Consider the following 26,966-nt stretch of genomic DNA (forward strand, 5'->3'; position numbering starts at 1 on the left):
GGTACACTTCAGATATAAATCTTATTTAAAGTTTCTGTGAAAACTCTGTGAAGATGGCTTCAACAAATTGTAAGAAATGAAAAATGAAGATGAAAGCAGAAATTTTCAGCCAGAGTGGGAGGAAGAGGTTGCATTCACAGTTAAAGGTGGTAAACCTTTGTGCCTTATCTGTCACGTGCCACTCAGCCATTACAAGACCAGTAACTTGAAACACTGCCATGGAACTAATCACAAAAACTTTTTGTAAGATCACCCACCTAAATCAGACTAGAAAATCATCAATAAACAGCCAGCAGACACTGTTGACATTGTTCAGTAAGGAAGCCGATACAACGACTGAAGCCAGTTGTTATAAATACCCATATTCTGATGGCGAATTTATTAAGAAGAATATAGCTGAGGTTGTTCCAGTGTTAGATCCAAATAACACAAAATTTCAGAGACTAATAGCACAAACCCCAGTTTCTCACCACACTACAGAGGCCGACAGCATCGAGTCCACGCTGCTGAAGATCCAACTGCGCTGGGTGGGTCACGTCTCCAGAATGGAGGACCATCGCCTTCCCAAGATTGTGTTATATGGCGAGCTCTCCACTGGCCACCGTGACAGAGGTGCACCAAAGAAGAGGTACAAGGACTGCCTAAAGAAATCTCTTGGTGCCTGCCACATTGACCACCGCCAGTGGGCTGATATCGCCTCAAACCGTGCATCTTGGCGCCTCACAGTTCGGCGGGCAGCAACTTCTTCTGAAGAAGACCACAGAGCCCACCTCACTGACAAAAGACAAAGGAGGAAAAACCCAACACCCAACCCCAACCCACCAATTTTCCCCTGCAACCGCTGCAACCGTGTCTGCCTGTCCCGCATCGGACTTGTCAGCCACAATCGAGCATGCAACTGACGTGGACTTTTACCCCCTCCATAAATCTTCGTCCGCGAAGCCAAGCCAAAGAAAGAAGACAGAGAGGCATATCTCTCAGATCAGTGCTGATGTTGCAGGCAAAATGCAAAATAATTTTAAAAATTCTCTTCCATTCAGCTTAGCTCTTGACGAATCAACAGACATACAAGACAACCCACAACTGGCAAGATTTGTTCATTATGTTTCCTCTGATGTAAATGTGAAAGAAGAGATGTTGGACTTAGTGGCATTGAAAGAAATAACTCGTGGTGAAGCCATTAAAAATGCGCTTGACAGAACCTTAAGAATGCTAATTTTCCACTGAATAATCTCTTCAGTGTTGCAACAGATGGAGCACCTGCAATGGTGGGAAAAATGTAAGGTTATTTGCACTTATAGAAAGTGATCCCAGTTTTCCAGAGTTTCTCCCTGTTCATTGCATTATTCATCGTGAACACCTGGCAGCCAGATACTTCAAGTATGAAGATGTTATGAAAGCTGTCCTTGAAATTAGCAATTTCATACGCGCAAATGGGAAGACCCACCGACGGTTCAGAAATTTTATTGAAGAATTGGAGCTTGAGGATAAACCTAGTGATGTATCTTTCTACTCCATTGTGAGGTGACTGTCAACCAGCAATGTCTAGAGTAGTTTTGTGGATTTGTTGGAGCCTTATTATTACTTTTCTCAAAGAAAATAAAAGATCCTATCCTCAACTGGAAAATGATGAATGGATGCAAGATCTGATGTTCCTTACTGATATAATGATCATCTACAAACTCTCAACTTGGCACTGCAGGGGAAAGATAAGATTATTTCTGATCTTACTCAAACAATTTTCAGCTTTCAGAATAAAATAAGAATTTTTCAAAGAGATATATTGTCAAGAAACTTCAGTCACTTCCCCTATCTCAGTAAATACATTTCCTGACATTGAAATAAAAAACTATAAACTGGAAGAATACAAAGATAAATGACAAGAACTGCTTGTTAATTTCCTAGCCAGGTTTGATGACTTGCAGAAGCTGAAGCCCTGCTTTGTCTTTCTTGTAAATCCATTCATGGTTGATGTGATCAATAATGGCTGTCCAATTCCCGAACCTCTGGTTATCGAATCATCTGCCGTGGAAATGGAACTAATGGAATTACAGGAGGACCTGGGTCAAAAAAATGATCCATAAATCCCAGTCTACAATTGAGTTCTGGAAACAAGTTCCAGCAATAAAATATCTGAACTAAAGAAAACTAGTGTGCGATGCATCTCAATTTTCAACACTGTTGTGAATCACTGTACTCTGTAATGGTTTGTGAAGTCGAAGCATCGTGCAATCCTTACAAACCAACACCTGACGGAGCTAATTCTTACAGCTCTGACAACATATCAGCCAGATTTTAAATGACACAGCCAAGATGGAGACCCGCAAGACCACTACCAGCAGTAATTACCGTCTTTAATAGCATGATATTTGTAGCATTGTATTTTTGTCATAAAAATATAATTATAATAAGACTAATTTTGTAAGGTGGAAATCTGATTAAAATAGCTCTAATTTTTTGGTTTACTTTTTTTACATTTTTGTGTCTTTGTGATATCTGAAACTAATACAAATTAACAGTTTAAAAACTGCATGCATCAATATATATTATTGAATTTAACATGCATTTCTTAAAATTTATATAAAATTTTTGTAACACAATGTGTATGTAACAATAAAAACGTATGTGTGAATTTTGTTCATCTCCTGCGGCTTTCACACATCTGAGTTTTATTGTTTGTGGCTCTTACTTTAAGCAAGTTTGGCCACCCCTGCCTTAGAGCTCAGCGTACACCATTGAAATGTCTTGTTCAAAACTCTGTGGTTTCAACTCTTACCAGATGCAGGCTCAGTTCCCACCTGTGCTGCATTAATAACAGTCAAGGTTTGTTACAAACATCCATGAGGATTGAGGAAAGCATAAGTTGGAAAGGGTGCAAAAAAAGATTGTTTTGAACAAGGGTGGGCCTGTTTGTGTTTGAAGGAGTCTGGAATGGCTGGGATCTTTTTCTCTCGGGCATAGGAGGCTGAGGGCAGAACTTTATAACATCATGAGGGATGTGGTTAAGGTGATTAGTCACGATCTTTAGCCTAGGGGGTTGGGAAGACTATAACTAAAGGGCATAGATTTAAGGTGAGAGGGGAAAGATTGATAAGGGACCTTTTACACAGAGGGTGGTGTGTCTGCGAAATGAGCTCCCAAAGAAAATGGTAGAGGCAACAGGGACAGTGGTAACATTTAAAGACAGGTACATGAATCAGGAAGGTTTAGAGGAATATTTACCAAACACAGGCAAATGGGACCAGTTCAGACAGGCAACTAAGGCAGTATGGATGAGTTAATCTCTATGCTTTTTTTAAATTCCCCAAACACCGAGGATAAATCTTCATAAAAATCTTTATAAAATTCTACCGAAAACCCGTCATCACCTGGTGACTTACCATTAGGCATTTCCATCATAGCGGTCTTAATTTCTAGGTCAGTAAATGGAGCTTCCAAATCTATAATATCCTCTTCTTCTAATGCTGGTAACTTTAATGTAGATAAAAAAGAATCAATAGATCCATTATCCCGTCTCCCCTCAGAAGTATATAACTTTTTATAAAATGAATAAAACTGATCATTGATTTCCTGAGGTTTATATGTAACTGTTGAATTCCCTTAAAGTCTGCTCCTTCTTTAACTGCCACGCAAGTACTTTATACACCTTCTCACCCCACTCATCATATCGTTGTTTAGTTTGATTAAGTAAACATTCAAATTGATAGGTCTGTAATGTATTATATCGCAGTTTCAATCTAGTCAAAGCTATTTTCTGATCTTCTGTCTCTCCTTTCTGAAATTCTTTCTCCAGTTCATCAATCTGCTTTTCTAATTTAAGACTTTCAGCCATATACCCTTTCTTAACTTTAGTGGCATAACTAAAATAAGCCTTTAAGCATAACTAAAATATGTTTTTAATGCATCCCATAATACCAAACAACATTCAACTAAATTAGTATTTTCAGTTAAGAAAAAATCAATCTATTTCTAAACAAAAGCAATAAACTCAGGTTTTTTCAACAACATTGTATTAAACTTGATTAATACCACCTCCGAACTTTCTTGAGAAAAAAATAATAAAGAATGATCTGATATAACTCTACTCTTATAGTCTGCCTTCAATAACTTTCCTTGTAAATGTGCTGATATTTAAAAAAAATCTATTTTAGAAAAGGTAACATGACGAGGAGAATGAAAAGAGAAATCTTTCTCTCTAGGATTCTTCTTTGGCTTGGCTTCGCGGACAAAGATTTATGGAGGGGGTAAATGTCCACGTCAGCTGCAGTCTCGTTGGTGGCTGACAAGTCCGATGCGGCACAGGCAGACACGGTTGCAGCGGTTGCAGGGGAAAATTGGTTGGTTGGGGTTGGGTGTTGGGTTTTTCCTCCTTTGCCTTTTGTCAGTGAGGTGATTCTCCAAATATCTACCAAATTTAAGTCTTTCATTAAAGCCCCAATTTGTATCGCCACCTTTGATTTTCTGATACATTTTGGGGATTTATCCATCAATGGATCCAAAACACAGTTAAAATCTCCCCCAACTAGAATATTTTCATTAGCTTGACTAAGTAACAAAAATGCGTCTGAAATAAAACCTTCATCATCTGCATTAGGTGCATAGATTTAAGCAACGTCCAAAATTTCTTAAAGATTTTACAGTCCACAGATTTTACAGATTTTACAAACCCTCCCAGCATTCCCCTCTACAGTCTGTAACTCAAAAGATAAATTCTTCTGAACTAAAATCGCTACACTTTTTGCTTTACAATTAAATGAAGAAAAAATAATGACCAACCCAATCTCTTCAATTTCAAATGCTCTTTTTCAGTTAAATGTGTTTCTTGCAAAAAAGCAATACCAATTTTCATTTTCTTAATATAAGCTAAAACTCGCTTTCACTTAATTGGATTATTTAATCCCTGAACATTAAAAGTTGCAAATTTCAAATTAGACCTTTTAATAAACTAACAATATAGGCACTTAATACAAAAAGTCACTCTTCTACTAATAAATGAAATCTATTCTCCCTCCCCTAATATTATAAAATGTTGATATAAAATAGAATACAATTAATTCCCCCCCCCCATTAAAAAAACAAAGACAATAAAACCACCCAAAGGTAGTCCCTAAAAAACTGGGTGTGTACACCCCACTGGTGGCAGATGACTATCAAAGATATCAGTGCCATCCACCTCCCCCGCAGCCAGAAATACAATATATGTAATAATGTAATTCAACATCATTGAGATATTAAGCCCTGGGACTCCAGTCCCAAAGATTGGTTCGAAGCTTCAACATCGCTAAGACTATGTGTCAAAGTCTCCTTCTTTCCATCTTTCCCATTCTTTCCATTCTGTCCATTTCCATGTCCATTGCCCCTTCTTTTAGGTGACAATGGCGGGATTCTTCCCTGACCACGTAGATCCAGTAATGAATTAGCAAAAACCAATGCATCATGATCATTCTCAAAAAATTGAGTGATAATTGCCATAAAAAAACCTTCAACACAGCAGGGTATTGAAAAGCAAATTTATATCCTTTCAGCCACAGGACTTCTTTGGCAGAATTAAACTCGCGTCGACATCTAATAATTTCTTGACTCAAATCAGCATAGAAGAAAACTCTAATATTCTGAATCATCGCTGGAGCTTGATTTTGTCTTGCCTTCTGTACCGCCAACCGCAAAATCATTTCTCTATCCTGATAATTCAGGCACCGAATTAAAACTGCTCGTGATGGTTGACCTGGTAACGATTTCCTCCTTAACGCTCTCTGTGCCCTTTCCAATACCAAACCACCCGGAAAGAACTCTTTACCCAACATCTCAGGGATCCAATCCTTAAAAAATTTTATTGGATCCGCGCCTTCCACAATTTGTACATTATTTCTCCGGCTTTGATTTTCCAATGAATCAATCTTCTTCAAAAGTTCTCTCTTCTGAATTCCCCAATCCACGAATGAATCTTCCACTTTCTCTATTTTTTTCTTTATTACGTATAACTTGCTCTTTACATTCAGAGAAAGCTGTCTCAAACTTTTTAAAATTTTCCTGTACTACATCGACTGAAGAAAGGCATTTATTAGCATCTCTCTTAAGCGTAGATAGATCTTCAGACATTGTAGATTGCATTTGGGTCATTTGATGAGACATATTATTCATATAGTAAGCAATCCCTTCCAGCACAGTAAAAATAGAGTTCAGTCCGGATTCCAGTAACACATCTTGAGACCCATCCTTTTTGAGCTCCTCCTCCAGTTGTTCCTGTGAACTAGCTTCTTGTTCAATGGTTGTCAGGACTTTTCCCATGTGACTGCGGGTCTGGACACTTGACGATGGCACCCTAACCATATTGGGGCGCAGCCGCTCGGGTACCCCCGCAGCCCACACCCGTTCCAATAGATTGCAGACCCTGGGAGTACCGCGAATGCCCAGCAGAGCAGGGGCTGCGCAGGGGCAATCTCCAGCAACTTCCTGCACATCCCTGACTCCCCTGACGACTGCACAGGCCCAAGGGTTATTTGTTCAATCGGATCAACCACGCGCCCGACGTCGCCAATGCACGGTTCAAAGTCAGTCGATTTTTTCAACAAGCCGGAGACAAGACCAATGCCAGCATAATGTTTAACGTGGCTTGAGTTCTCTGTGGCTTGGAGGTTCCAGGCAGCAGCTCCATGGTTCCAGCTGGACAGATAGGCCTCAGTTCTTCAACACTTTTAAAAAGCAGTTTTTTCTGTAGTTGAGCTTTAGGTTTTATAATATTAGCTGCCATTATAGACAACTAATATATTTAGAAACAGAAATATAACATTTATATACTTAGATTAAAGTTTAAAAATGGGTGTTTAAAAAAACTGGCTGGGGAGGATTAGGCCCGCACGTCTGCCCGGTACGCCATCTTGCCTCGCCCCCCCCAGTTAGTTTCTATGCTGTAAAACTATGACATCATCACTTCTCCCAGCGCCAGGTTGCAGCTGTATCTATGTTTGTCCCCTTACTGCCAATATCTCTTCTGGAGATTGTGAAGGAGTGCAGTCTTGAGGTTGGGGATTGGTTGTTCAACTGGCTAACGATTACCTTCATGCCTCACAAGAACCCAATGTCAGTGAGCTGAAATTCCAGAGGGAGTCCAGTACTTTCCAAGCAAAAGTATTTCCTTCAGGAAGGACTATTGCAATTCCCAATAACTTGATGTGTTTCTGTGTCGGCAGGGTGAACATCAAGGCCCCCTCTCTGTTGGAAGATCCAGTCCTAAACTGTGTAGCAGCCAAGTACAAGAAAACAAGTGCTCAAGTGGCTCTGCGATACCAGATTCAACGCAATGTGGTTGCCATTCCAAAGAGTTTTAATCCTGAACGCATTCAACTGAACTTTGAGGTGAAGCTTTACGTTTACTTTATCTTGAGATAACAGAATTACTCCAACAAGTTGTCTCCTGCACATGGATCTTTTATATTCCTCATACTCTCATTTTATTCAACCCAAGCTTCCACTCCCCACCCCACACTCACTTTGCTCCTTGTATTAATTTATGTTCTAAGTTCAAGTTTATTTCTACATGTACCAATGGTTTGGCAAGTTTGTTTTACTGGCGTTTCAGCTAGTTAACCTACGCAGAGTACAGCAGTTAAAATGTAATTGAGAGTACAAAGTTATGGAGAGACATCAGATAGAACAGGGCAAAGGCAGCTTTATTTTACTAATGTGAGGATCATTCATGAGTCTTCTAGTGGAGGGGGCAAGGACTTTGCACTAAATCCTTAGATGAATTTATTACCCTAGATTTGTGGACATAGACTCATAGAGTTCTGCAGCACTAAAACTGGCCCTCAGACCCAGATTGTCAATGGCAGCAACATACCTTCCTGCATTAGTCCCACATTACTCCCAGACCCCTCCAATCCCCTTCCATTTAAGAAGTTACCCAAGCATTTTTTAAAGGAAGCTAATGTACCACGCGGGGCAGCATGGTCAGCGGAGCAGTTAGCGCAATCCCTTTGCAGCACCAGTGATCGCAATCGGGGTTTGAATTCCACGCTGTCTGTAAGGAGTTTGTACGTTCTCCCTGTGTATGCATGGGTTTTTCCTGGGGGCTCTGGTTTCCTCCCACTGTTTGAAACATACCAGGTGTTGTAGTTAACTGGGTATAAATTAGGCGGCATGGACGAGTGGGCTGAAATGGACTGTTAATGGGCTCTATATCTAAATTTTAAATTTAAAAAAATCATTTAAAATTTAAATTTTAAAAATTACAATAAATTTTAAAAATTCCTGATTCCACCACTTTGTCCAGGAGCTCGTTTCATACAGCCATCACCCTATGAATGAAGAATTGTCCCCTCATTTCCTTTCAAAATCCCAGACCCCTCACCTCATAGCAGTGATTCTCTACCTTTTTCTTTCCACTCACATCCCACTTTAAGTAATCCCTATGCCATAGGTGCTCTGTGATCAGTAAGGGAGTGCTTTCTATTTTTTAAATAATGTTTTATTTTTCACACTGTGAATCATATCAACCAAAATATTTACAAACGTATCTCATTAATTTACATAGTGGTCTTTCCTCCCCTTTCCCCCCACCCTTTCCCTCCCTCCCCTCTACGCACCCCCCCTCCAATACACATAAATATTCAACATATTCAAAACAATAATACCATAAAACAATATTTTCACACAAAGAAAAATAAACAAGAAAAATGCGTCAGCTATTCATTATACACTTAATCTAATAGTTTTGTCTTATCATTTTCATTCTCACTTTAGGGGATGGAGGTCGTAGGCAAGCTCTCTCTGATATGTTCCATGTATGGTTCCCAAATTTGCGACTTTATTTTTTAAATTATATGTCATTTTTTACCAATGGAATACATTTATTCATTTCCATGTAACATTATACTCATGCTCTCTTCCATTTTCCAAGTTGACATTATACATATTTTTGCTATGGCTAAGGTATGATAATGAATTTTTTTTGCACTTTATCCAATTTGAGGCCTATTCTCTACTTCTTATGTTACTTAAAAGATATATCTCTGGTTTTTTGGTATGTTATTTTTTGTAATTTTATTTAATATCTGATTTAATTCTTCCCAAAACGTATTTACTTTTGTACATGCCCAAGTTGCAAGTAATGTTGTTCCCATTTCCTTCTTACAGTGAAAATATCTATCTGATAATGTTGGATCCTATTTTTTTAATTTTTGAGGAGTAATATATACCCTGTGAAACCAATTATACTGGATCACGCGTAACCTTGTGTTTATTTTATTCTTCATAGTTCCAGAACATAACTTTTCAAATACTTCAGTTTTTATCTCTATGTTTAGATCCTTTTCCCACTTCTGCTTAGGTTTATAGTTTATTTCATTTTCCTTATCTTGCAGCTTAATGTCCATGTTGGTTATAAATCTTTTGATTATCATTGTGTCTGTAATCACATATTCAAAGCTGCTTCCTTCAGGTAATCTAAGCAGTTTCCCCAATTTATCCTTTAAATAAGCTTTCAATTGATGATATGCAAACATTGTACCATGAGTTATTCCATATTTGTACTTCAACTGTTGAAATGTTAATAAATTATTTCCCAAAAAACAGTTTTCTATTCTTTTGATTCCTTTTCCCTCCCATTCTCTCAAGGAAAGGTTGTCTATTATAAAAGGGATTAGCGGATTTTGCGTCAATAGTAATTTTGGTATTTGATCATTCATTTTTTTCCTTTCTAAGTGGATCTTCTTCAATGTATTAAGTAAATGATCCAGTACTGGTGAGTTTTTATATTGCACCAGCTTTTCATCCCACTTATAAAGTATATGTTCCAGTACCTTTTCCCCTATTTTATCTAGTTCTATCTTAGTCCAGTCTGGTTTTTCCCTTGTCTGGTAAAAATCTGATAAATACCTCAATTGTGTAGCTCTATAATAATTTCTAAAATTTGGTAACTGTAAACCACCTTGAATATACCTCTCTGTTAATTTATCTAACCCTACCTTTGGATTCCTTCCTTTCCACAAGACTTCCTTATTATTCTCTTTAGTTCCTTAAAGAATTTTTCTGTAAGGGAATTGGTAACGATTGAAATAAGTATTGTATCCTTGGGAACACTTTAATTTTAATGCAGTTTACCCTCCCTATCAACTTTAGCGGTAATTCTTTCCATTCATCCAAGCTTCCTTCAATTTCTTTGTTAGTGTCTGAGAATTTAGTTTGTGCAAGTGGCTTAAGTTATTATGCATATTCCTTCAGTTTCTTATGTAATCCTTTTATTGATACCTCTGGTTCTGTTGGGTATACTATGATGTCATCTACAAATAAGCTGATTTTATACTCCTTCTCCCTTATTTTTATCCTTTTTATTTTATTTTCTATTCTTATCAGTTCTGCCAAAGGTTCTATTGCTAAGGGTAACAATGAGGGGGATAGTGGACATCCCTGTCTAGTTGACCTACTTAATTTAAAGTGACTTGATACATATCCATTTACTGTTACCTTTGCCAACGGTCCTTTATACAATACTTTAATCCAATTTATATATTTTTCTGGTAGATTGGACTTCTGTAATACTTTAAATAAGTAATTCCACACTACTCTGTCAAAGGCTTTTTCTGCATCTAAAGCAACAGCCACTGTTGGTTTCTTATTTCCTTAAACTGAGTGGATTAGATTAAAAAGTTTGCAGACATTGTCCGCTGTTTGTCTTTTCTTACTAAATCCCATTTGATCTTGTTTTACTATATGTTGGCTAATAATTTCACTATTATGTTATAGTCTGATTTAAGAAGAGATATTGGTCTGTATGATGCTGGTGTTAGTGGATCCTTCCCCATCTTTGGTATTACTGTAATTATTGCTGTCTTACATGAATCTGGCAAGTTTTGTATTTCTTCTATCTGGTTCATTACTTCCAGGAGAGGAGGAATTAATAACTCTTTAAATGTTTTATAAAATTCTATTGGAAATCCATCCTCTCCTGGTGTTTTATTGTTCGGCAGCATTTTTAATATATCCTGTACTTCCTCTATTTCAAATGGCTTTATTAGTTTGTTCCTCTTCTTGTAATTTCGGCAGTTCAATTTTAGCTAAAAATTCCTCTATTTTATCATCTTTCCCCTCATTCTCAGTTTGATACAATTGTTCATAAAATTCTTTAAAATTTTCATTAATCTCTGTTGGATTATATGTAATTTGTTTGTCCTTTTTCCTTGATGCCAATACAGTTCTTTTAGCTTGTTCTGTTTTCAGTTGCCAGGCTAATATTTTATGTGCTTTTTCTCCCAGTTCGTAATACTTTTGCTTTGTTTTCATTATATTCTTCTCCACCTTGCACGTTTGTAATGTTTCGTATTTAATTTTATTGTCCGCCAATTCTCTCCTTTTTGTTATATCATCCCTTTTTACTAGTTCCTTTTCTGTTCTTACTATCTCCCTTTCCAACTGCTCTATTTTCCAATTGTAATCGTTTTTCATCTTAGTCACATAACATATTATCTGCCCTCGAATGAAGGCATCCCATAATAAAAGTTTATCTTTCACTGATCCTGTGTTTATTTCAAAATATGTTTTAATTTGGCGTTCAATAAACTCCCTAAATTCCTGTCTTTTAAGTAGCATGGAGTTTAACCTCCATCTATATGTTCTTGGTGGGATTTCTCCAGTTCTATTGCTAATAATAAGGGTGAATGATCTGATAGTAGTCTAGCTTTATACTGTTTTCCTAACTCTCCCTTGAATATGGGCTGACAACAAGAACATATCAATCCTTGAGTAAGTTTTGTGCCTACTCGAATAATATGAAAATTTCTTCTCTCTTGGGTATTGCCTCCTCCATAAGATTCATTTCCTGCATTGATTTAACCATAAATTTCTACTTTATTCTTTTTACTTGTCTTTTGTCCAGTTTTATCTAACATTGGGTCCAAATTAAGGTTAAAATCCCCTCCTATCAATATGTTTCCTCCTGTGTCTGCAACCTCTATTTTGATCAGTACATTTTTGTTAACTAGTATGGCTACACCTCCAGCTTTTGAATTATAGGATGCTGCCATTACGTGTCCTACCCAGTCTCTCTTTAGTTTGTTATGTTCCACTTCAGTTTGATGCGATTCCTGCACAAATGCTATATTTATTTTTTCCTGCCTCAATAAATTTAGTAGTAAAAGGCGAAAGATTTATACGATCTGAAGAGAAACCAGAGTATATTTAGTAGCCTCTTCCTTTTAATTTGGTTATGTATTCCATTAATGTTTATAGTCAAATAGTTCAATATGGCCATCTTATATCTTGCATACATCTCTTTTCCACCTTTTTGCCACCTCCATCCCTCTTTTCCCCCATTTTCATCTCTTGGTTTTCTCTTATTACACTTAATATACGACAACACATTTAAGACATAAAGTACCCCTGCAGTTCCCATATCCACTAATACCTTAACCCCAAAAGTCCCCCTGCCCCTTTCTGAATTGCCCCATACTCCTTGCCAGACAACCACAACTCCCTTTTTCATTTGGGTTGTGATCTTGTTTGCAGCGTCAACTGATTTTGCAGTGACAGTTATTCCCCCTCACCCAGCCCTCTCCAGAAAACACTTTTCTTAAAAAAAACACATATAACAAAGCTCTCTCTCTCTTCTTTTTTCCCCCTTACTCCCCTCCTTCCCTTCTCTTTTCCCTCTTTAGATCTTTACATATACATTGTTTTTACATCTTTATATATACTTTATCACCGTTATTCATTCTTGTTACATCTCTTCTTCTCTTCTCTCCTGCAAACATTCTGCGAATTCTTGCACTTTCTCTAGATCTGAGAACAGTCTGTTTTGCTCCCCGGGTATAAATATTTTAAGCACGGCTGGATGACTTAATATGAATTTGTAACTTTTTTTCCATAAATTTGATTTCGCTGCATTAAATTCCTTCCTCCTCTTTAAGAGTTCAAAACTTATGTCTGGGTAAAACAATATTTTTTGACCCTTGTATTCCAATGGTTTATTATCTTCTCTAATTTTATTCCTTGCCAATTCCCGTATATTTTCTCTTGTCATGTATCTCAAAAATTTTACTAAGTTGGATCTTGGTTTTTGATGTGTCTGTGGTTTCGGAGCTAATGTTCTATTTTCATTTCTTCCTGCCTTTCTGTTGTTCCCAGGACCTTCGGGATCCATCCTTTTATAAATTCCTTCTTCACCCTCCTTCAGGCCCACTATTTTTATGTTGTTTCACCTACTATAATTTTCCAACATATCAATTTTCTGAGATAACAACTCTTGTGTCTCTTTAATTTTTTTGTCATTTTCTTCCAATTTTTCTCTGAAGTCATTCACTTCCATTTCTACAGCCGTTTACCGCTCTTCCACACTCTCTACTCTTTTCCCTATTTCTGTCATTACCAGTTCTAACCTTTGCATTTTACCTTCTGTTTTTTCATTTTCCTTTTAATTGTACTAAATTCTAATGATGACCATTCTTTTAGTGATCTCATTTGTTCTTCAAAAAAGACTATATTCTGTTCATCAGTTTTACCTTTTATTTCTCTTTGTCCATCAGTTTTACCTTCTATTTCTCTGTGTCTGTATCTGTGTTTATGTCTTCTTCTCTTCTTTGTGCCTGTGTCTCTTCTGTTTTTCCTGATGAGCTGCTTGTATCTCTTTGTCGGGCCTCTTCTTGCTGGGCCTCTTGTTTCTGTCCCTCCCCTCTTGGGCTGATCGTCTGTTGTGCTTCTTGATATTGGTCTTCTTGTCGATCATCCCTCTGTCTGTATTCCACTTCTGTTTTGTCGCACTCTCTTCTGGTGTCTTCCTTATTCTCCAGCTGAGAGCCCTGGTGTCGGGCATCCCTTAGCTGCTCGGTCTGTGACAGCCTGCTCCTCTGCTGAACCCCCCTCCCGCTGGTGTCCTCTTTCTCCTCTGATTTGGCACTTTTGTTTGGCTCCAAGAGCCATTTATGTAGTACATCGGCTGGTGGGTTGCGACTCTGTGGGGCAGAGGACACTCAAGTGTCAGGCGCTCTTCGTCACCACAGCGTCCTGTTCCTTCCTGCAGGTGAGGCCTTCTTCCTTCTTCTCCAGTGACTTTTTAACTTCTTTTTGTCCAGCTGTTCTTACTTTCTCCTTCTTGGAAGCCATTTTCTTTTTCTTCTCTGCATCTTTATCTTCTATTTCTTGTACTCTATTTTTGTTATGCTTTGCTTTTTCCTGGAGAGGGCTGGTTTTCCCTACCGACCGGACACTACTCCATCACATGACACCCCTCACATAAGGGATTGCTTAAGGTGGTATGTGAGTGGAAAAAAAAGTTTGAAAACCACTGTTTTAATCGTACTTAATTGACTCGCTATGTGCACAGTTTCATCTCTCCAAAGGAAATGGGCCAATGGCAATTTTTCTCAAGCAAAATATTTCAATAGCAATCAGGTTTAGAGACGTGACTCTCAATCTTCCCTTCCAACTCACATACTACCTTAATCAATCCCTTACTAATCAAAGAGCACCGATGGCATAGGGATTACTTAAAGTGGTACGTGAGTGGAAAGAAAAAGGTTGAAAACAATTGCCTTATAGTGACATCCTCTCATCTTAAATGCTCCCATTCTCGGAAAATGTGCCACGATTCACCTTATATTTTCCCCTCATGATTTTATAGATCTCAGTAAGATCTCCTCTCAACCTCCTGTGCTCCAAGGAAACAGTTATTCCAGTCCCTCACGATGACTCAACTTCTCTAATCCTGGCAAGAACTATGTAAACCTCCTCTTTATCCTTTCCAACTTTATAATATCTCTAGCTCTGGACTCTGGATGGACAGAGAAATATCTTTATGTCCACCCTATCATTCCATTCACTGTGGATGGGAAGTGTGATTCACAATAAGGCCAGTGTGAATATTATTCAGGTGGAGAATTATTTGAGAGTAACCGCCAGTAAATTAAAAAAATAAAATTTCTTTTTTGTTATTTGTTTACTTTGAATTTTCTTCTCATTTCTTAGATTTTTGACTTTTACTTGACAGATGAAGAAATGAAAACGATTGATGCTCTCAACAAAAATATACGCCATGTGGAACTTCTAATGTAAGACTGTTATCTGTTGAACCCAAGTTTGCTGTTAGGAGTTTCACCTTGAAGATCTCACCAGTTTGAAACTGGCTCTGTCGTGTTCGGTTACTTGGACTCAAATTATGAGAGGGATAGACAGGGTGGAGAGTAAAAATCAGTGCGCCTGGAAGGGGGATGTCAAAGACAAGAGGGTATGAGTTTAAGGTGAAAAAATGATGTGCTAAATTAGAGAATGTGGCAAAGGAAGTAATGTATTGATGTGGGTAGAATACTGGTTGGCAGGCAGGAGGCAGAGAATGGTAATTAAAGGTTCCTTTTCAGATTGGCAGCCAATTACTATTGGGTTACCACAAGCTTCCGAACTAGAAGATCTGGACATAAGAATTGCATGTAATATCTCTCAGTTTTCAGGTGACATTGAACTGGGTGACAGTGTGAGCTGCAGGGTGATGTGATCAGATTTGGAGAGTGGGCAAATGCATGGCAGGTTCTGTATAATGTCAATAAATGTGATGTTATGCAGATTGGTGGCAAATAACAGGCAGGCAGATTATTATCTGAATGATGACTAGTTAGGAAAAGCAGGGTCAGCACCGGGGGGGTGTCATCCGTGGACATTCCCCCCCCTCCCAAACGAGATGCTGTGCCCTGCTCCCCCCCACCTTATGGTCTGACTATCAGACCTGCCACTTCTTTCTGCGTCAGTACCGTCTAAGCTGATGAACACTAGTGACTAAATGTACCCCTGGCCGCATCGCTAGCAGTTCAACGTTAGGTATGCCCCTGCCAGCACACCCCTTCCCCTCATGGACAGGTCAGTTCTTGTCCACTCCCTCCCAACGTACGTTCTGGTGTCAACCCTGAGGACAAGGGGAAGTGTATCAGCTATTGAAGGTTGGAATGCAGGTACAATAGATGGTGAAGACATCAAATGGCATGTTGGCCAAGTTTGCAAGAGGTTTTCAATGCAGAAGCAGAGAGATCGTCCTTTAGTTGTAATAGGGTCTTGGTGAGGCCACACCATAAGTATTGTGCACAGTTTTAGTTTCCTAATCTGAAGAAGGACATTCATGCTATTGACAGGCTGCAGTGAAAGTTCATCAGACTGACTCCTTAGATGGCAGGATTGATATATGAAAGCACTGATAGATAAGGGTTGAACTTACTAGAATTTAGAAGAATGAGATAGGTTCTCATTGAACCATAAAATTCTGACAGGACTAGAGAGGTAGATGCAGGGAGAATGTTCCCAATGTTGGGGTGTTCAAGAATAAAGGTGAAAGTCACTTAGGAGTGAGATGAGGAGAAGCCTCTTCACTGAGAGATGAGAACTTGTGGAACTCTCTGTCACAGAAACTTGTTGAGGCCAGTTTAGTAGGTTCATTCAAGAGGGAGTTGGATGTGGCTCTCATGGCTGAAGGAATCAAGGGGAATGGAAAGTAAATGAAGACAGAATACACATGATCAGCCATGATTATAATGAATGGTGGAGCAGGTTCGAAGGGCTTGAATGGCCTTCTGTTTCTGTTTTCCATGTTTCTGTTCTGAACAATCTGAGCCACCCTGCCTGAAAAAGCAGTGGAGGCAGAAATTCTCAGAACAAAAGGAACATTTAGATAAGCCCTTGATCACACAGATATAGAGGATTAATGTAGATGGGTGCAAAAGTTGGCATGGACATGCTGGGCTGAAGAGCCTTTGTTCACATCTGTGACTAAATTACGATTTATTATTGTTTAGCTGCAGAAAACACTGATATCATTATTTGATATGTTCAAAACCCTGTATTGGGTATGAGAGTGTAGAGGGGAGATGACCAGTATAAAGTGGTGAGGGGTGAAGCAGGGGCTAGCTGGTGAAAGATGGAGCCTGATGGAGATAATAGACAGATGGTTCCAGGTGCGGGAGGGGTGGAGGTAGAGACAGAGGCTAGAAGGTGATAAATGGAAACATAAGAGATGATGATGCTGTAATCTGATAAGTAAAGGTGATAAGTGGAACCAGAAAAGGGAGGGATGATAGAAGGATGGAGCCAATTGTGGAAGGATGAGAGTGGCCATTCCATGTCCATAGTGGCCATCTTGACCTTCCAGCTGCATATAATTTTAACAGTCTTTTGTTGTCTCACCTTAAGTTCTCACTGTCTGCTTTCTTGCCACAGGTGGAATGATCACCCAGAATATCCTTTCAATGATGACTACTAAACTGGAGAAACTACTAGAAAAGGTGTGCGGATACACAAGCAGAGGGCTCCAAATGGAGAAATATGGAATTAATTGAGCAATACAGATCAAGATACACTTTGTGACTAACAAATACAAATAAAAAGAACATTTCACATTTTCTGTAGTCTCTGAATATATTATCCAGAGTACATAGCACACAAAAGACTCAGAAATATTCCCACCCCTTTCTCACATGAGTGCATGTAACTTGCCATTATGATCAGGGTGATAGGGGTCCTTTATGATGTTGGCTGCCCTCTTGAGGCAGCTTCTCACGTAGATGTCTGCGATGAATGGGAGGTCAATGTCTATGTTAGAGCTAGTTATGTTTGCAACCTTCTGCAGCCATCTGCTTTCCTGGGCATTTCCAAGCCAAGCTGTGATGCAACTACTCACTATACATTCCACAGTGTACCTATAGGACTCTAGAACATTACAGCACAGAAAAAGGCCCTTCAGCCCATCTATACCAAAGAATTATTCTGCCTCGTCATACTGAAGATTGATAGAGTATCTGACGACATGCCAAATCTCCTAAGAAAGGTGAGGCATTAGTGTGTCTTCTTCACAGTTGCTTCAGTGTGCTGGCTATAGGAAAGTTTACCTGAGATTTGGACTCCCAGTAACTTGGCTCTAACTTTACCTACACTCTATCAATGTGGTCCCTCGCTCTCTGGTTCCCAAAATCAATTAGTTTTGGTAGGTGCCAGGTTTTCCATGTCATCCATGATCTCGCCCACCTGTCCATAAAGACTATAAGCCATATGGTGGCAGAGCGGTTCATATGGCATGGCTTGAGGAAGCAGGTTGCCCAATTGGCCTGCAATTGCACCCAGTGTCCAAGGTCTCCAAGGTCCACTGAAATGACAAGAACCCCATCCACCAGTTCAACCCTCTGAAAAGGCTGTTGGAGCATATACATGTCGACATCGTGGGCCCACTACCTGTCTCCCTGGACTCCCAATATCTGCTAACAGAAGTAAACGTCACCACAAGATGGCCAGAAGCCATCCCACTAAACAACACTTCCACTGATTTCTGTGCCAGGCACTGCTCATGCATTGGATTGCAAGGTTCAGGGTACCAGGTCATATTACCACTGACAGAGGGGCACAGTTTACATCGGCCCTGTGGATACAACTAGCAACTCTCCTGGGTATTAAGCTAACCATACCACTGCCTACCACCCACAATTCAATGGCCTCATTGAATACTTGCACTGCTACCTGATGTCAGCTTTCATGGCCCATTAAACTAGCCCCAGCTGGGTGGATGAGCTCCCCTGGGTCCTTCTGGGCATCTGAACTGCACCCAAAGAGGACCTGCAGGCCTCCTCTGCAGAACTGGTGTACAGTATCCCATTAATCCTGCCAGGTGAATTCTTTCCACTGTCCCAAGATTTGAACACCAAGGGGAGAGCAGCGTTGTAGAAACTTCATACCACCCCCACCCCCCCCCCCACATAATTGGCACCGGTCTGCATCCATTCCTCAGGACCTATTAACCGTAGACATTGTTTTTGTCCGCCATGGACTACATTCTGCCCTCCTCCAATTACCTTATGAGGGCCCGTAGAAAGTCCTCAGCAGTACGGGCGGAACTTTCACGCTGGACATTGAGGGTAGGGAGGAACTGTGCACAGCCGACCGGCTGAAGGCCACACACCTTGGCCTCAGCCAGCCGGTCGTGCCAGAGCAACCCAAGTACTGGGGATGACCTCCCAAGAGTCCGGACCCACTGCACTCAGGGATAACAGAATGCTAGCACCTGTTCTGGGGGGAGGGTTTTGTGGCGACGCACATTCAAACACAGGCGACTGGCTCCCCATTTTTACGGTCGCGGCAGCGGAGCAGCCACATCAAGATGGCACTGCCGGATGTGTCTTCTTGTGCGATGAAGTGGGCTGCGCACGTGCATATGATGTTTTAAGGCCTTATGAGGCACACGTGGGTTTTTTAAAGATAAATTGTTGGAAGTGCAAGTGTGTTGTCTCCTCATTTCACTTCCCCTTGTAGCTATCACTACACTACATTATTTTAGGTAACTAACCTTTTCTTTTTGAATATTTCAAATTTTACATGCCAAATGTGGAATCAACGAATACAGTAAAAATTGAATACAGAGTAAAAATAATAAACTTTGATACATAATGACTATAATTCCCACTTCCCCCCACCCCCACTCTCCCATGCAAAATAAATAAGGTAAAGCCCCAAAAAGAGAAAGCAATGAAAAGAGAATAGAAAGAAAAGAAAGAAAGAAAGAAACAGGGATTGTCGCAAGTCCGTAATCTACTCCACAAATTTCACATTTTAAAAATTTACTTCTATCTGGAGGGGGTATTAGTGTGGGTCTCATAGGTGAGATGGGACATATTAAATATTTTCGCCTGCACTTTGCAAATATGGCTGCCATATTTGTAAGAACATGCCATACTTATTTCTTAGGTTATACGTAATCTCTCAAAGGGAAACACAACTGTGTTTTTCCTCATTCCAATGGCCTATACTTAGATGTGAATCAGACTTCGAAGTAACTACTATACATTTCTTGGCCACTGCCACTGCAATCATAACAAATATTGTTTGATGTTGGGATGATCTCATTTTTGGCTGCAATATTCCCCAATAAGTATAATTCTGGGTTCTGTGAAAATTGGATTCCTGTAATTTGCTCTAAATGTTTCCCCAGATCTTTTTCAAAGGGTCTTACCTTGGAACATGCCCAAGATGAATGTAATAAAGTTTCTGTCTCCTGACTGGACCTAAAGCATTGTTCAGAAATATTTGATTTAAATTTATTTAACTTTTGCAGTGCAAAATATAGTTGGTGCAAAATGTAATATTGCACCAATCTGTAACTTATATTTATTGTTTGTCATACAGAACCCAGCATAGACCATGGACAGACAGGAATGAGAATGGGGCACTGAATATGAAATGGTTTGCCACCAGGAGATGGGAGTTGGTCTGGGGAAATGGGGGAGATGGTCTGGGGGATGGGGGGAGTTAATCTGGTGAGTGCGGTATAAGGGGGTTGGTGATGGGATGCAAGGGAGGGGATGGAGTTGGTGATGGGTGTAAGGGGCTTGGGTCTACTTGGAGTCATAAACCAAGGGGGTTAGTAGTGATGGGGGTGTAAGATTGACCTGCTAATGGGGCATTGTGACAGATTGAGTTGTATTTTATATTGTATATAGATATGCTTTGAAGGAGATAAATAGTGGCAGTTTTTGGTGTGGGTCACATACAGACACTTCAAAACAGATCTCATTTCACGAGCTGGAGCTCTGCTCAAGCCAGACAGACCCAGCTCCAAGTGCCATTGTGGAAACTTTGAAGAGTGCTCAAGAGACTTAACTAATGGATTGTTGTTTTGCAAATCCACACTCTGCAGAGATGGGCAACTGTCTCCTCCCTGTTGTAGTTGTCTTGAAGAAAGTGTGCTTTGGGGGTGATATTCCAGTCGTACAGGAAGAATCTGACCAGGTAAGTTTTTCTCATCACCAGCCAGGCCAAGTTCTGGCATTTGTCAGTGAGTTCTAGCACAGAGGCATTCTGCTGGATGATCTGGACAGTTTGCTAAGGGAACTACCCCACAATATCCATTGAATCTTTCTGCATTCTATGCTGAGACCACTGCCTGATGGTCATAATCAAAGGAGTTTATCTGAAAGAACTTTTCCATGAGGGACAGGTAACATAGTAACTGGGACATTGTGTGGCAACAGCATATTGAGTAGCCTATCCCCCTCAAGTTCAGCATACAGTGTTACTTGTACTTGGGCTCAACACACTGCTTGATGCGGTGAGACATAGAGTTGGTCATGAGGATGAGGGCCATGTTGGGAATATCCTTGCCCCTGTTATCAAGTGATTTGTACATGGCCACCTGTCGGACGTGTTCCATTCAGTATCCTCAGATGAACTGAAAGGGAGACTGCCGCTGGGGCTGTGTCGCATGGGCTACACCTGTGCCAGGTACAGCAGAATTGAGGGCACCTCACACCAGAATCTTCCTTGTTATTAAGAGGAGGTGCAGATCCCAATATTTGTTACATGCCTCTGACCCTCCAAACCAGATCTCCAGCACCTTCTGGTAGTCAGACCTAATTAGGAGAGGAGATGGCCAGTCTTTTTCCCAGGGTGGAAATGTTAAATACTCGAGTGCATGGCTTTAATGTGAGAGGAGGAAAGTACATACCTGGAATGAGCTGCCAGTGGAGGTGATGGAAGAGAAACAATAGCAATGATTAAAAGGCATGTAGATAGGCAGAAATGGAGGGATATAGACAATGAGCAGGCAGATAAGATTAGTTAGATTGGCACCATGGTTGGCACAGATATTGTGGACCAAAGGGCCTGTACTTTACTGTTCTATGTTCCATAAAGAGTGAAGGAAACAGGGATGGACATAGGGAGACAGGGAAAAGTTGATAGAGGCAGATAGAAATGAAATGGAGCAAAGATAGCACAATAATATAGAGGAAAGCAGTAAAGGGAGGTGGACACAGATGCAGAGGAATACAGACAAAGAGGCAGAGGTAGAGAACAGAGTGTGAGGCAGGCAGCAAGAGCGAGAGGGAGAGAGGCGAAAGAAACATTTTTGCTCTTTCATAGAATATTCAATGTGATAAGCGTCACAGGAATATCACTGAACCAACTATATAAATACTTTGAAAAAGGAGGATAGATAGATAGGCAGGCAGAAAATTTTAGAGAGGAAATTCCACTTCTTTAGGACATGGCATCTGAAGGTATGGTCACTGATGGCAAACTGTCCAGATCATCCAGCAGAATGCCTCAGTGCCAGAACTCACTGACAAGCACCAGAACTTGGCCTGGCTGGTGATGAGAAAAACTTACCTGGTCAGATTCTTCCTGTACGACTGGAATATCACCCCCAAAGCTCACTTTCCTGAAGACAACTACAACAGGGAGGAGACAGTTGCCCACCTCTGCAGAGTGTGGGTTTGCAAAGAGTGTGTGTGTGTGGAGAAGGACGTAAGGGCCTTTGTCATAGTTCATCACCAGCAGCTGATGAATATGTTGTTCCCAGGGATGCATGAAGAGACAGACATCCAGTGTTGCTGGAAGATCATCAACTCAGTAAGAGATCCCCTTTGCTCTGCCTGAAGATTGTTGGGATTCCAACACAGTGGGATGTCAGTCTTGGAATGTTGCCAACTAGCAATTCCAGGTTGCAGGAGAACATGATGATGGAGACACTGAGGCTTGGGGCAGCCAACACAAGGGCTATGTGGGGAAGGATCATAGTCTGCCATCCTTCTGACTGAGATTGATGGGGAAGCCCCTCAACAACTGAAGGGCAAGTAACCCTGGGAGATCACATCAGTGGCGATGGTGCTATTAATGGTTAATTAATGATTAACACTACAAAGTGCAATCACGAGACACTAAGAATGTAAAACACTTTCTACTGTTTTGTATATTTTTATTGTGAACAACATTTATGTTTGGAAAAATATTCTATCTAGTCACCTTTGTTGACCTCTCTGTCTAATTGTTGTTTGTCTTGTTGGATCTCTCTCTCTCTCTCTCTCTCTCTCTCTCTCTCTCCCTCTCTCTCTCTCTATTACTGTATCTCTGGTTGTGTGACTCTTTTTCTCTGTGTCCCTTATCTTGATATTAATCAGGTTACAATATAAGTCATATGGAAAGTGGTAAGCAATAAGGTGAGATGCAAAGGTTGCTGTAAAAAAAAGCTGGAAACACTCAGTAGGTCAGGCACCATCTGTGGAAAAGAAAACATGTCAAATTTCAGGTCAGAAACTCTTGCTTCGAACTGGGAAAGATATTTTTTAAAAAAGATGTTTTAAATTGCAGAGAAGTATGACTAGAGTAGGATAGACAATGGGAATATTCTAATTGGGAACAAACTGTGATGAAACCATCTAATTAATAGATTTAATGTGGATGTAGAAGAGAGTGATAGATGGTGTAAGCAAGGGAATATGGGAAGGCAGTAAGTCCCCAGGACCCAAATACAAGCTCCCTATGTGTTGAAGGTAACCAGTAAAACAAGAGCAACAAAAGCATTGAAACACCACTCACTGGGTCTCCCTCCAAGCCACTCGTTATCCTGTTCTTAGCTTAATCTATTGTCAGGGTGGCCCCTGGGACCCAGGTGTGATTAGTGGGGCAAAGGTGCTTCAGCACCCTTTTAAGCTGGGGGGGGATAGCCCCAGTAAATAACCAACCCAGCCATTTAAGGAGGATCCCGCCCCGCGATGATGCGTCATACAAACTAGTCTTCCCCGTCCCCCCTCCTCCACCAGCTGTCAGTCTCCATCCTCTCTCTCCCCCTGCAGCAGTGACTCCTCTCCCACTGATCATGGCACCGCCCGCGACATCAACCATGGCAGCAGCCTCACACCCACCCCCCCCGATTGTGTCCCCCGTCTCTCCCCCTCGCTGCAGCGACCTCTTCCCCCTCCACCCTGGGCCCTGGCAGTGACCCCTCTCTCCCAAGATCACCGCAGACACTTCAGCTGGGTGACACCAGTGTGTCAGCGTTGTCGTCACAGGAGTAACCGGGTCAGCCATTTTCCTGTTCAAGCTGCCAGTGGACGCATCCTGGGTAAGTATAACTGGGTTCCCTGACTACCTCTGAGGTAGGGCAGCAACCCGGTTGACTTTGGACAACACTGACTGGGTTAGACCCTTTCAAGCTGCCATGTGAGTGGGGCACTAACCAGGCAATTTGTCCGGTTAACCCGATTTTACAAGGCAGCTTGAAAATGCCTACTGACTAAAGAAGACTATTCACCCCTGTCAAAGGAACCCCTTATGCTGTTATGAGCACTGAGGAACCCAAAACACAGCAGCAACAGAAATTCACTAAGACAAATGGTCATTTAAACAAAAATTGCTTTTAATCATCTTTAAACATGAAAACAAAGTCAAACTCTAACTTATTACTATTAGCTAACTTAACCTATCTTAACCCCCTTCTAATTCTAAGTGCACGTGTATGTAATGTGTGAATAAGTTTAGAAAAGTTATTTTATTCACAGTCCAATCTCACTTCTCATTCCTCCAAGTTCACTGGATGCAGGGAATTCTTAGACTGTGCACAGAATTTAACATTTATGAATGTCACCAGGCTTTGGTGCTTGAAAGGTGCTTGTTGGTTTTCAGAGAGAGATTGGTTGTTCGCTGGACACAAACTGATTCCTTTTAATCAGCCACGTCAGTGTCTCAATGAAGAAATTTGACCCATCAGGATTTTCCAGATGATATCCTCTTTTTTTCAGCTCACTACAGAGTTCCTTTTTGTTTCTCTTATTTCAAATGAAACCTTAGGCAACCAGTCCTCTCCTCTTGTATGGACTTCAAGGGCTTTGACCAGGCTGAACTAAGAACTCACAACCAGTCTTCAAAATGGGGTTTTACCACAAGTTTGTCAGCTTGTCCTGTTCCAGTTCCACCTGCTGCTGCTGAACTGAACTCTCTCTCTCTCTCTCTCTCTCTCTCTCACACACACACAGAAAAGCCTGTTCCACTCCCACTGCCTGAAAAAGTCACATGACCCCCTAGAACAGCAAATTGCACCCAAACAGCTCGCAGCTCCAAACCCAATCCTCCGAGTCCCTCCATCTGTTGCTCTTCAAAACAACAATCCATTAATTAAGTCTCTTGAGCACTCTTCAAAGTCTCCGCAATGGCACTTGGAGCTGGGTCTGTCTGGCTTGAGCAGAGCTCCAGCCCCTCAAATGATATCTGTTTTAAAGTGTCTGTATGTGACCCACACCAAAAACTGCCACTATTTATCTCCTTCAAAGCATATCTATATACAATATAAAATACAACATAATCTGTCACAATGTCCCATTAGCAGGTCAATCTTCCACCACTACTAACCCCCTTGGTTTATGACTCCAAGTAGACCCAAGCCCCTTACACCCATCACCAACTCCATCCCCTCCCTTGCATCCCATCACCAACCCCCTTATACCGCACTCACCAGATTAACTCCCCCCATCCCCCAGACCATCTCCCCCATTTCCCCAGACCAACTCCCATCTCCTGGTGGCAAACCATTTCATATTCAGTGCCCCATTCTCATTCCTGTCTGTCCATGGTCTATGCTGGGTTCTGTATGACAAACAATAAATATAAGTTACAGATTGGTGCAATATTACATTTTGCACCAACTATATTTTGCACTGCAAAAGTTAAATAAATTTAAATCAAATATTTCTGAACAATGCTTTAGGTCCAGTCAGGAGACAGAAACTTTATTACATTCATCTTGGGCATGTTCCAAGGTAAGACCCTTTGAAAAAGATCTGGGGAAACATTTAGAGCAAATTACAGGAATCCAATTTTCACAGAACCCAGAATTATACTTATTGGGGAATATTGCAGCCAAAAATGAGATCATCCCAACATCAAACAATATTTGTTATGATTGCAGTGGCAGTGGCCAAGAAATGTATAGTAGTTACTTCGAAGTCTGATTCACATCTAAGTATAGGCCATTGGAATGAGGAAAAACACAGTTGTGTTTCCCTTTGAGAGATTACGTATAACCTAAGAAATAAGTATGGCATGTTCTTACAAATATGGCAGCCATATTTGCAAAGTGCAGGCGAAAATATTTAATATGTCCCATCTCACCTATGAGACCCACACTAATACCCCCTCCAGATAGAAGTAAATTTTTAAAATGTGAAATTTGTGGAGTAGATTACGGACTTGCGACAATCCCTGTTTCTTTCTTTCTTTCTTTTCTTTCTATTCTCTTTTCATTGCTTTCTCTTTTTGGGGCTTTACCTTATTTATTTTGCATGGGAGAGTGGGGGTGGGGGGAAGTGGGAATTATAGTCATTATGTATCAAAGTTTATTATTTTTACTCTGTATTCAATTTTTACTGTATTCGTTGATTCCACATTTGGCATGTAAAATTTGAAATATTCAAAAAGAAAAGGTTAGTTACCTAAAATAATGTAGTGTAGTGATAGCTACAAGGGGAAGTGAAATGAGGAGACAACACACTTGCACTTCCAACAATTTATCTTTAAAAAACCCACGTGTGCCTCATAAGGCCTTAAAACATCATATGCACGTGCGCAGCCCACTTCATCGCACAAGAAGACACATCCGGCAGTGCCATCTTGATGTGGCTGCTCCGCTGCCGCGACCGTAAAAATGGGGAGCCAGTCGCCTGTGTTTGAATGTGCGTCGCCACAAAACCCTCCCCCCAGAACAGGTGCTAGCATTCTGTTATCCCTGAGTGCAGTGGGTCCGGACTCTTGGGAGGTCATCCCCAGTACTTGGGTTGCTCTGGCACGACCGGCTGGCTGAGGCCAAGGTGTGTGGCCTTCAGCCGGTCGGCTGTGCACAGTTCCTCCCTACCCTCAATGTCCAGCGTGAAAGTTCCGCCCGTACTGCTGAGGACTTTCTACGGGCCCTCATAAGGTAATTGGAGGAGGGCAGAATGTAGTCCATGGCGGACAAAAACAATGTCTACGGTTAATAGGTCCTGAGGAATGGATGCAGACCGGTGCCAATTATGTGGGGGGGGGGTGGGGGTGGTATGAAGTTTCTACAACGCTGCTCTCCCCTTGGTGTTCAAATCTTGGGACAGTGGAAAGAATTCACCTGGCAGGATTAATGGGATACTGTACACCAGTTCTGCAGAGGAGGCCTGCAGGTCCTCTTTGGGTGCAGTTCAGATGCCCAGAAGGACCCA

General features: G+C 40.8%; 1 protein-coding gene across 3 annotated transcripts in view; it reads left to right on the top strand.

Moving 5' to 3' along the window:
- Positions 1 to 17,366, top strand: part of LOC138745855 (aldo-keto reductase family 1 member D1-like) — a 31,485-nt gene extending 14,119 nt beyond the window's left edge. For 2 of the 3 annotated variants that reach the window (XM_069903268.1, XM_069903269.1), the window contains exons 7-9: positions 7,191 to 7,356; positions 14,956 to 15,038; positions 17,185 to 17,366. In XM_069903268.1, coding sequence (XP_069759369.1) covers positions 7,191 to 7,356; positions 14,956 to 15,038; positions 17,185 to 17,227 — 292 coding nt within the window. In that variant the 3' untranslated portion in view covers positions 17,228 to 17,366. Of the gene's footprint in view, positions 1 to 1,040; positions 1,243 to 7,190; positions 7,357 to 14,955; positions 15,039 to 17,184 lie in introns of those variants that run through there. The other variant, XM_069903270.1, reaches the window with a different exon arrangement.
- The last annotated feature ends 9,600 nt before the right edge of the window (positions 17,367 to 26,966 follow it).

Source organism: Narcine bancroftii, chromosome 11 (assembly GCF_036971445.1).
Source record: "Narcine bancroftii isolate sNarBan1 chromosome 11, sNarBan1.hap1, whole genome shotgun sequence".
Lineage (NCBI taxonomy): Eukaryota > Metazoa > Chordata > Chondrichthyes > Torpediniformes > Narcinidae > Narcine > Narcine bancroftii.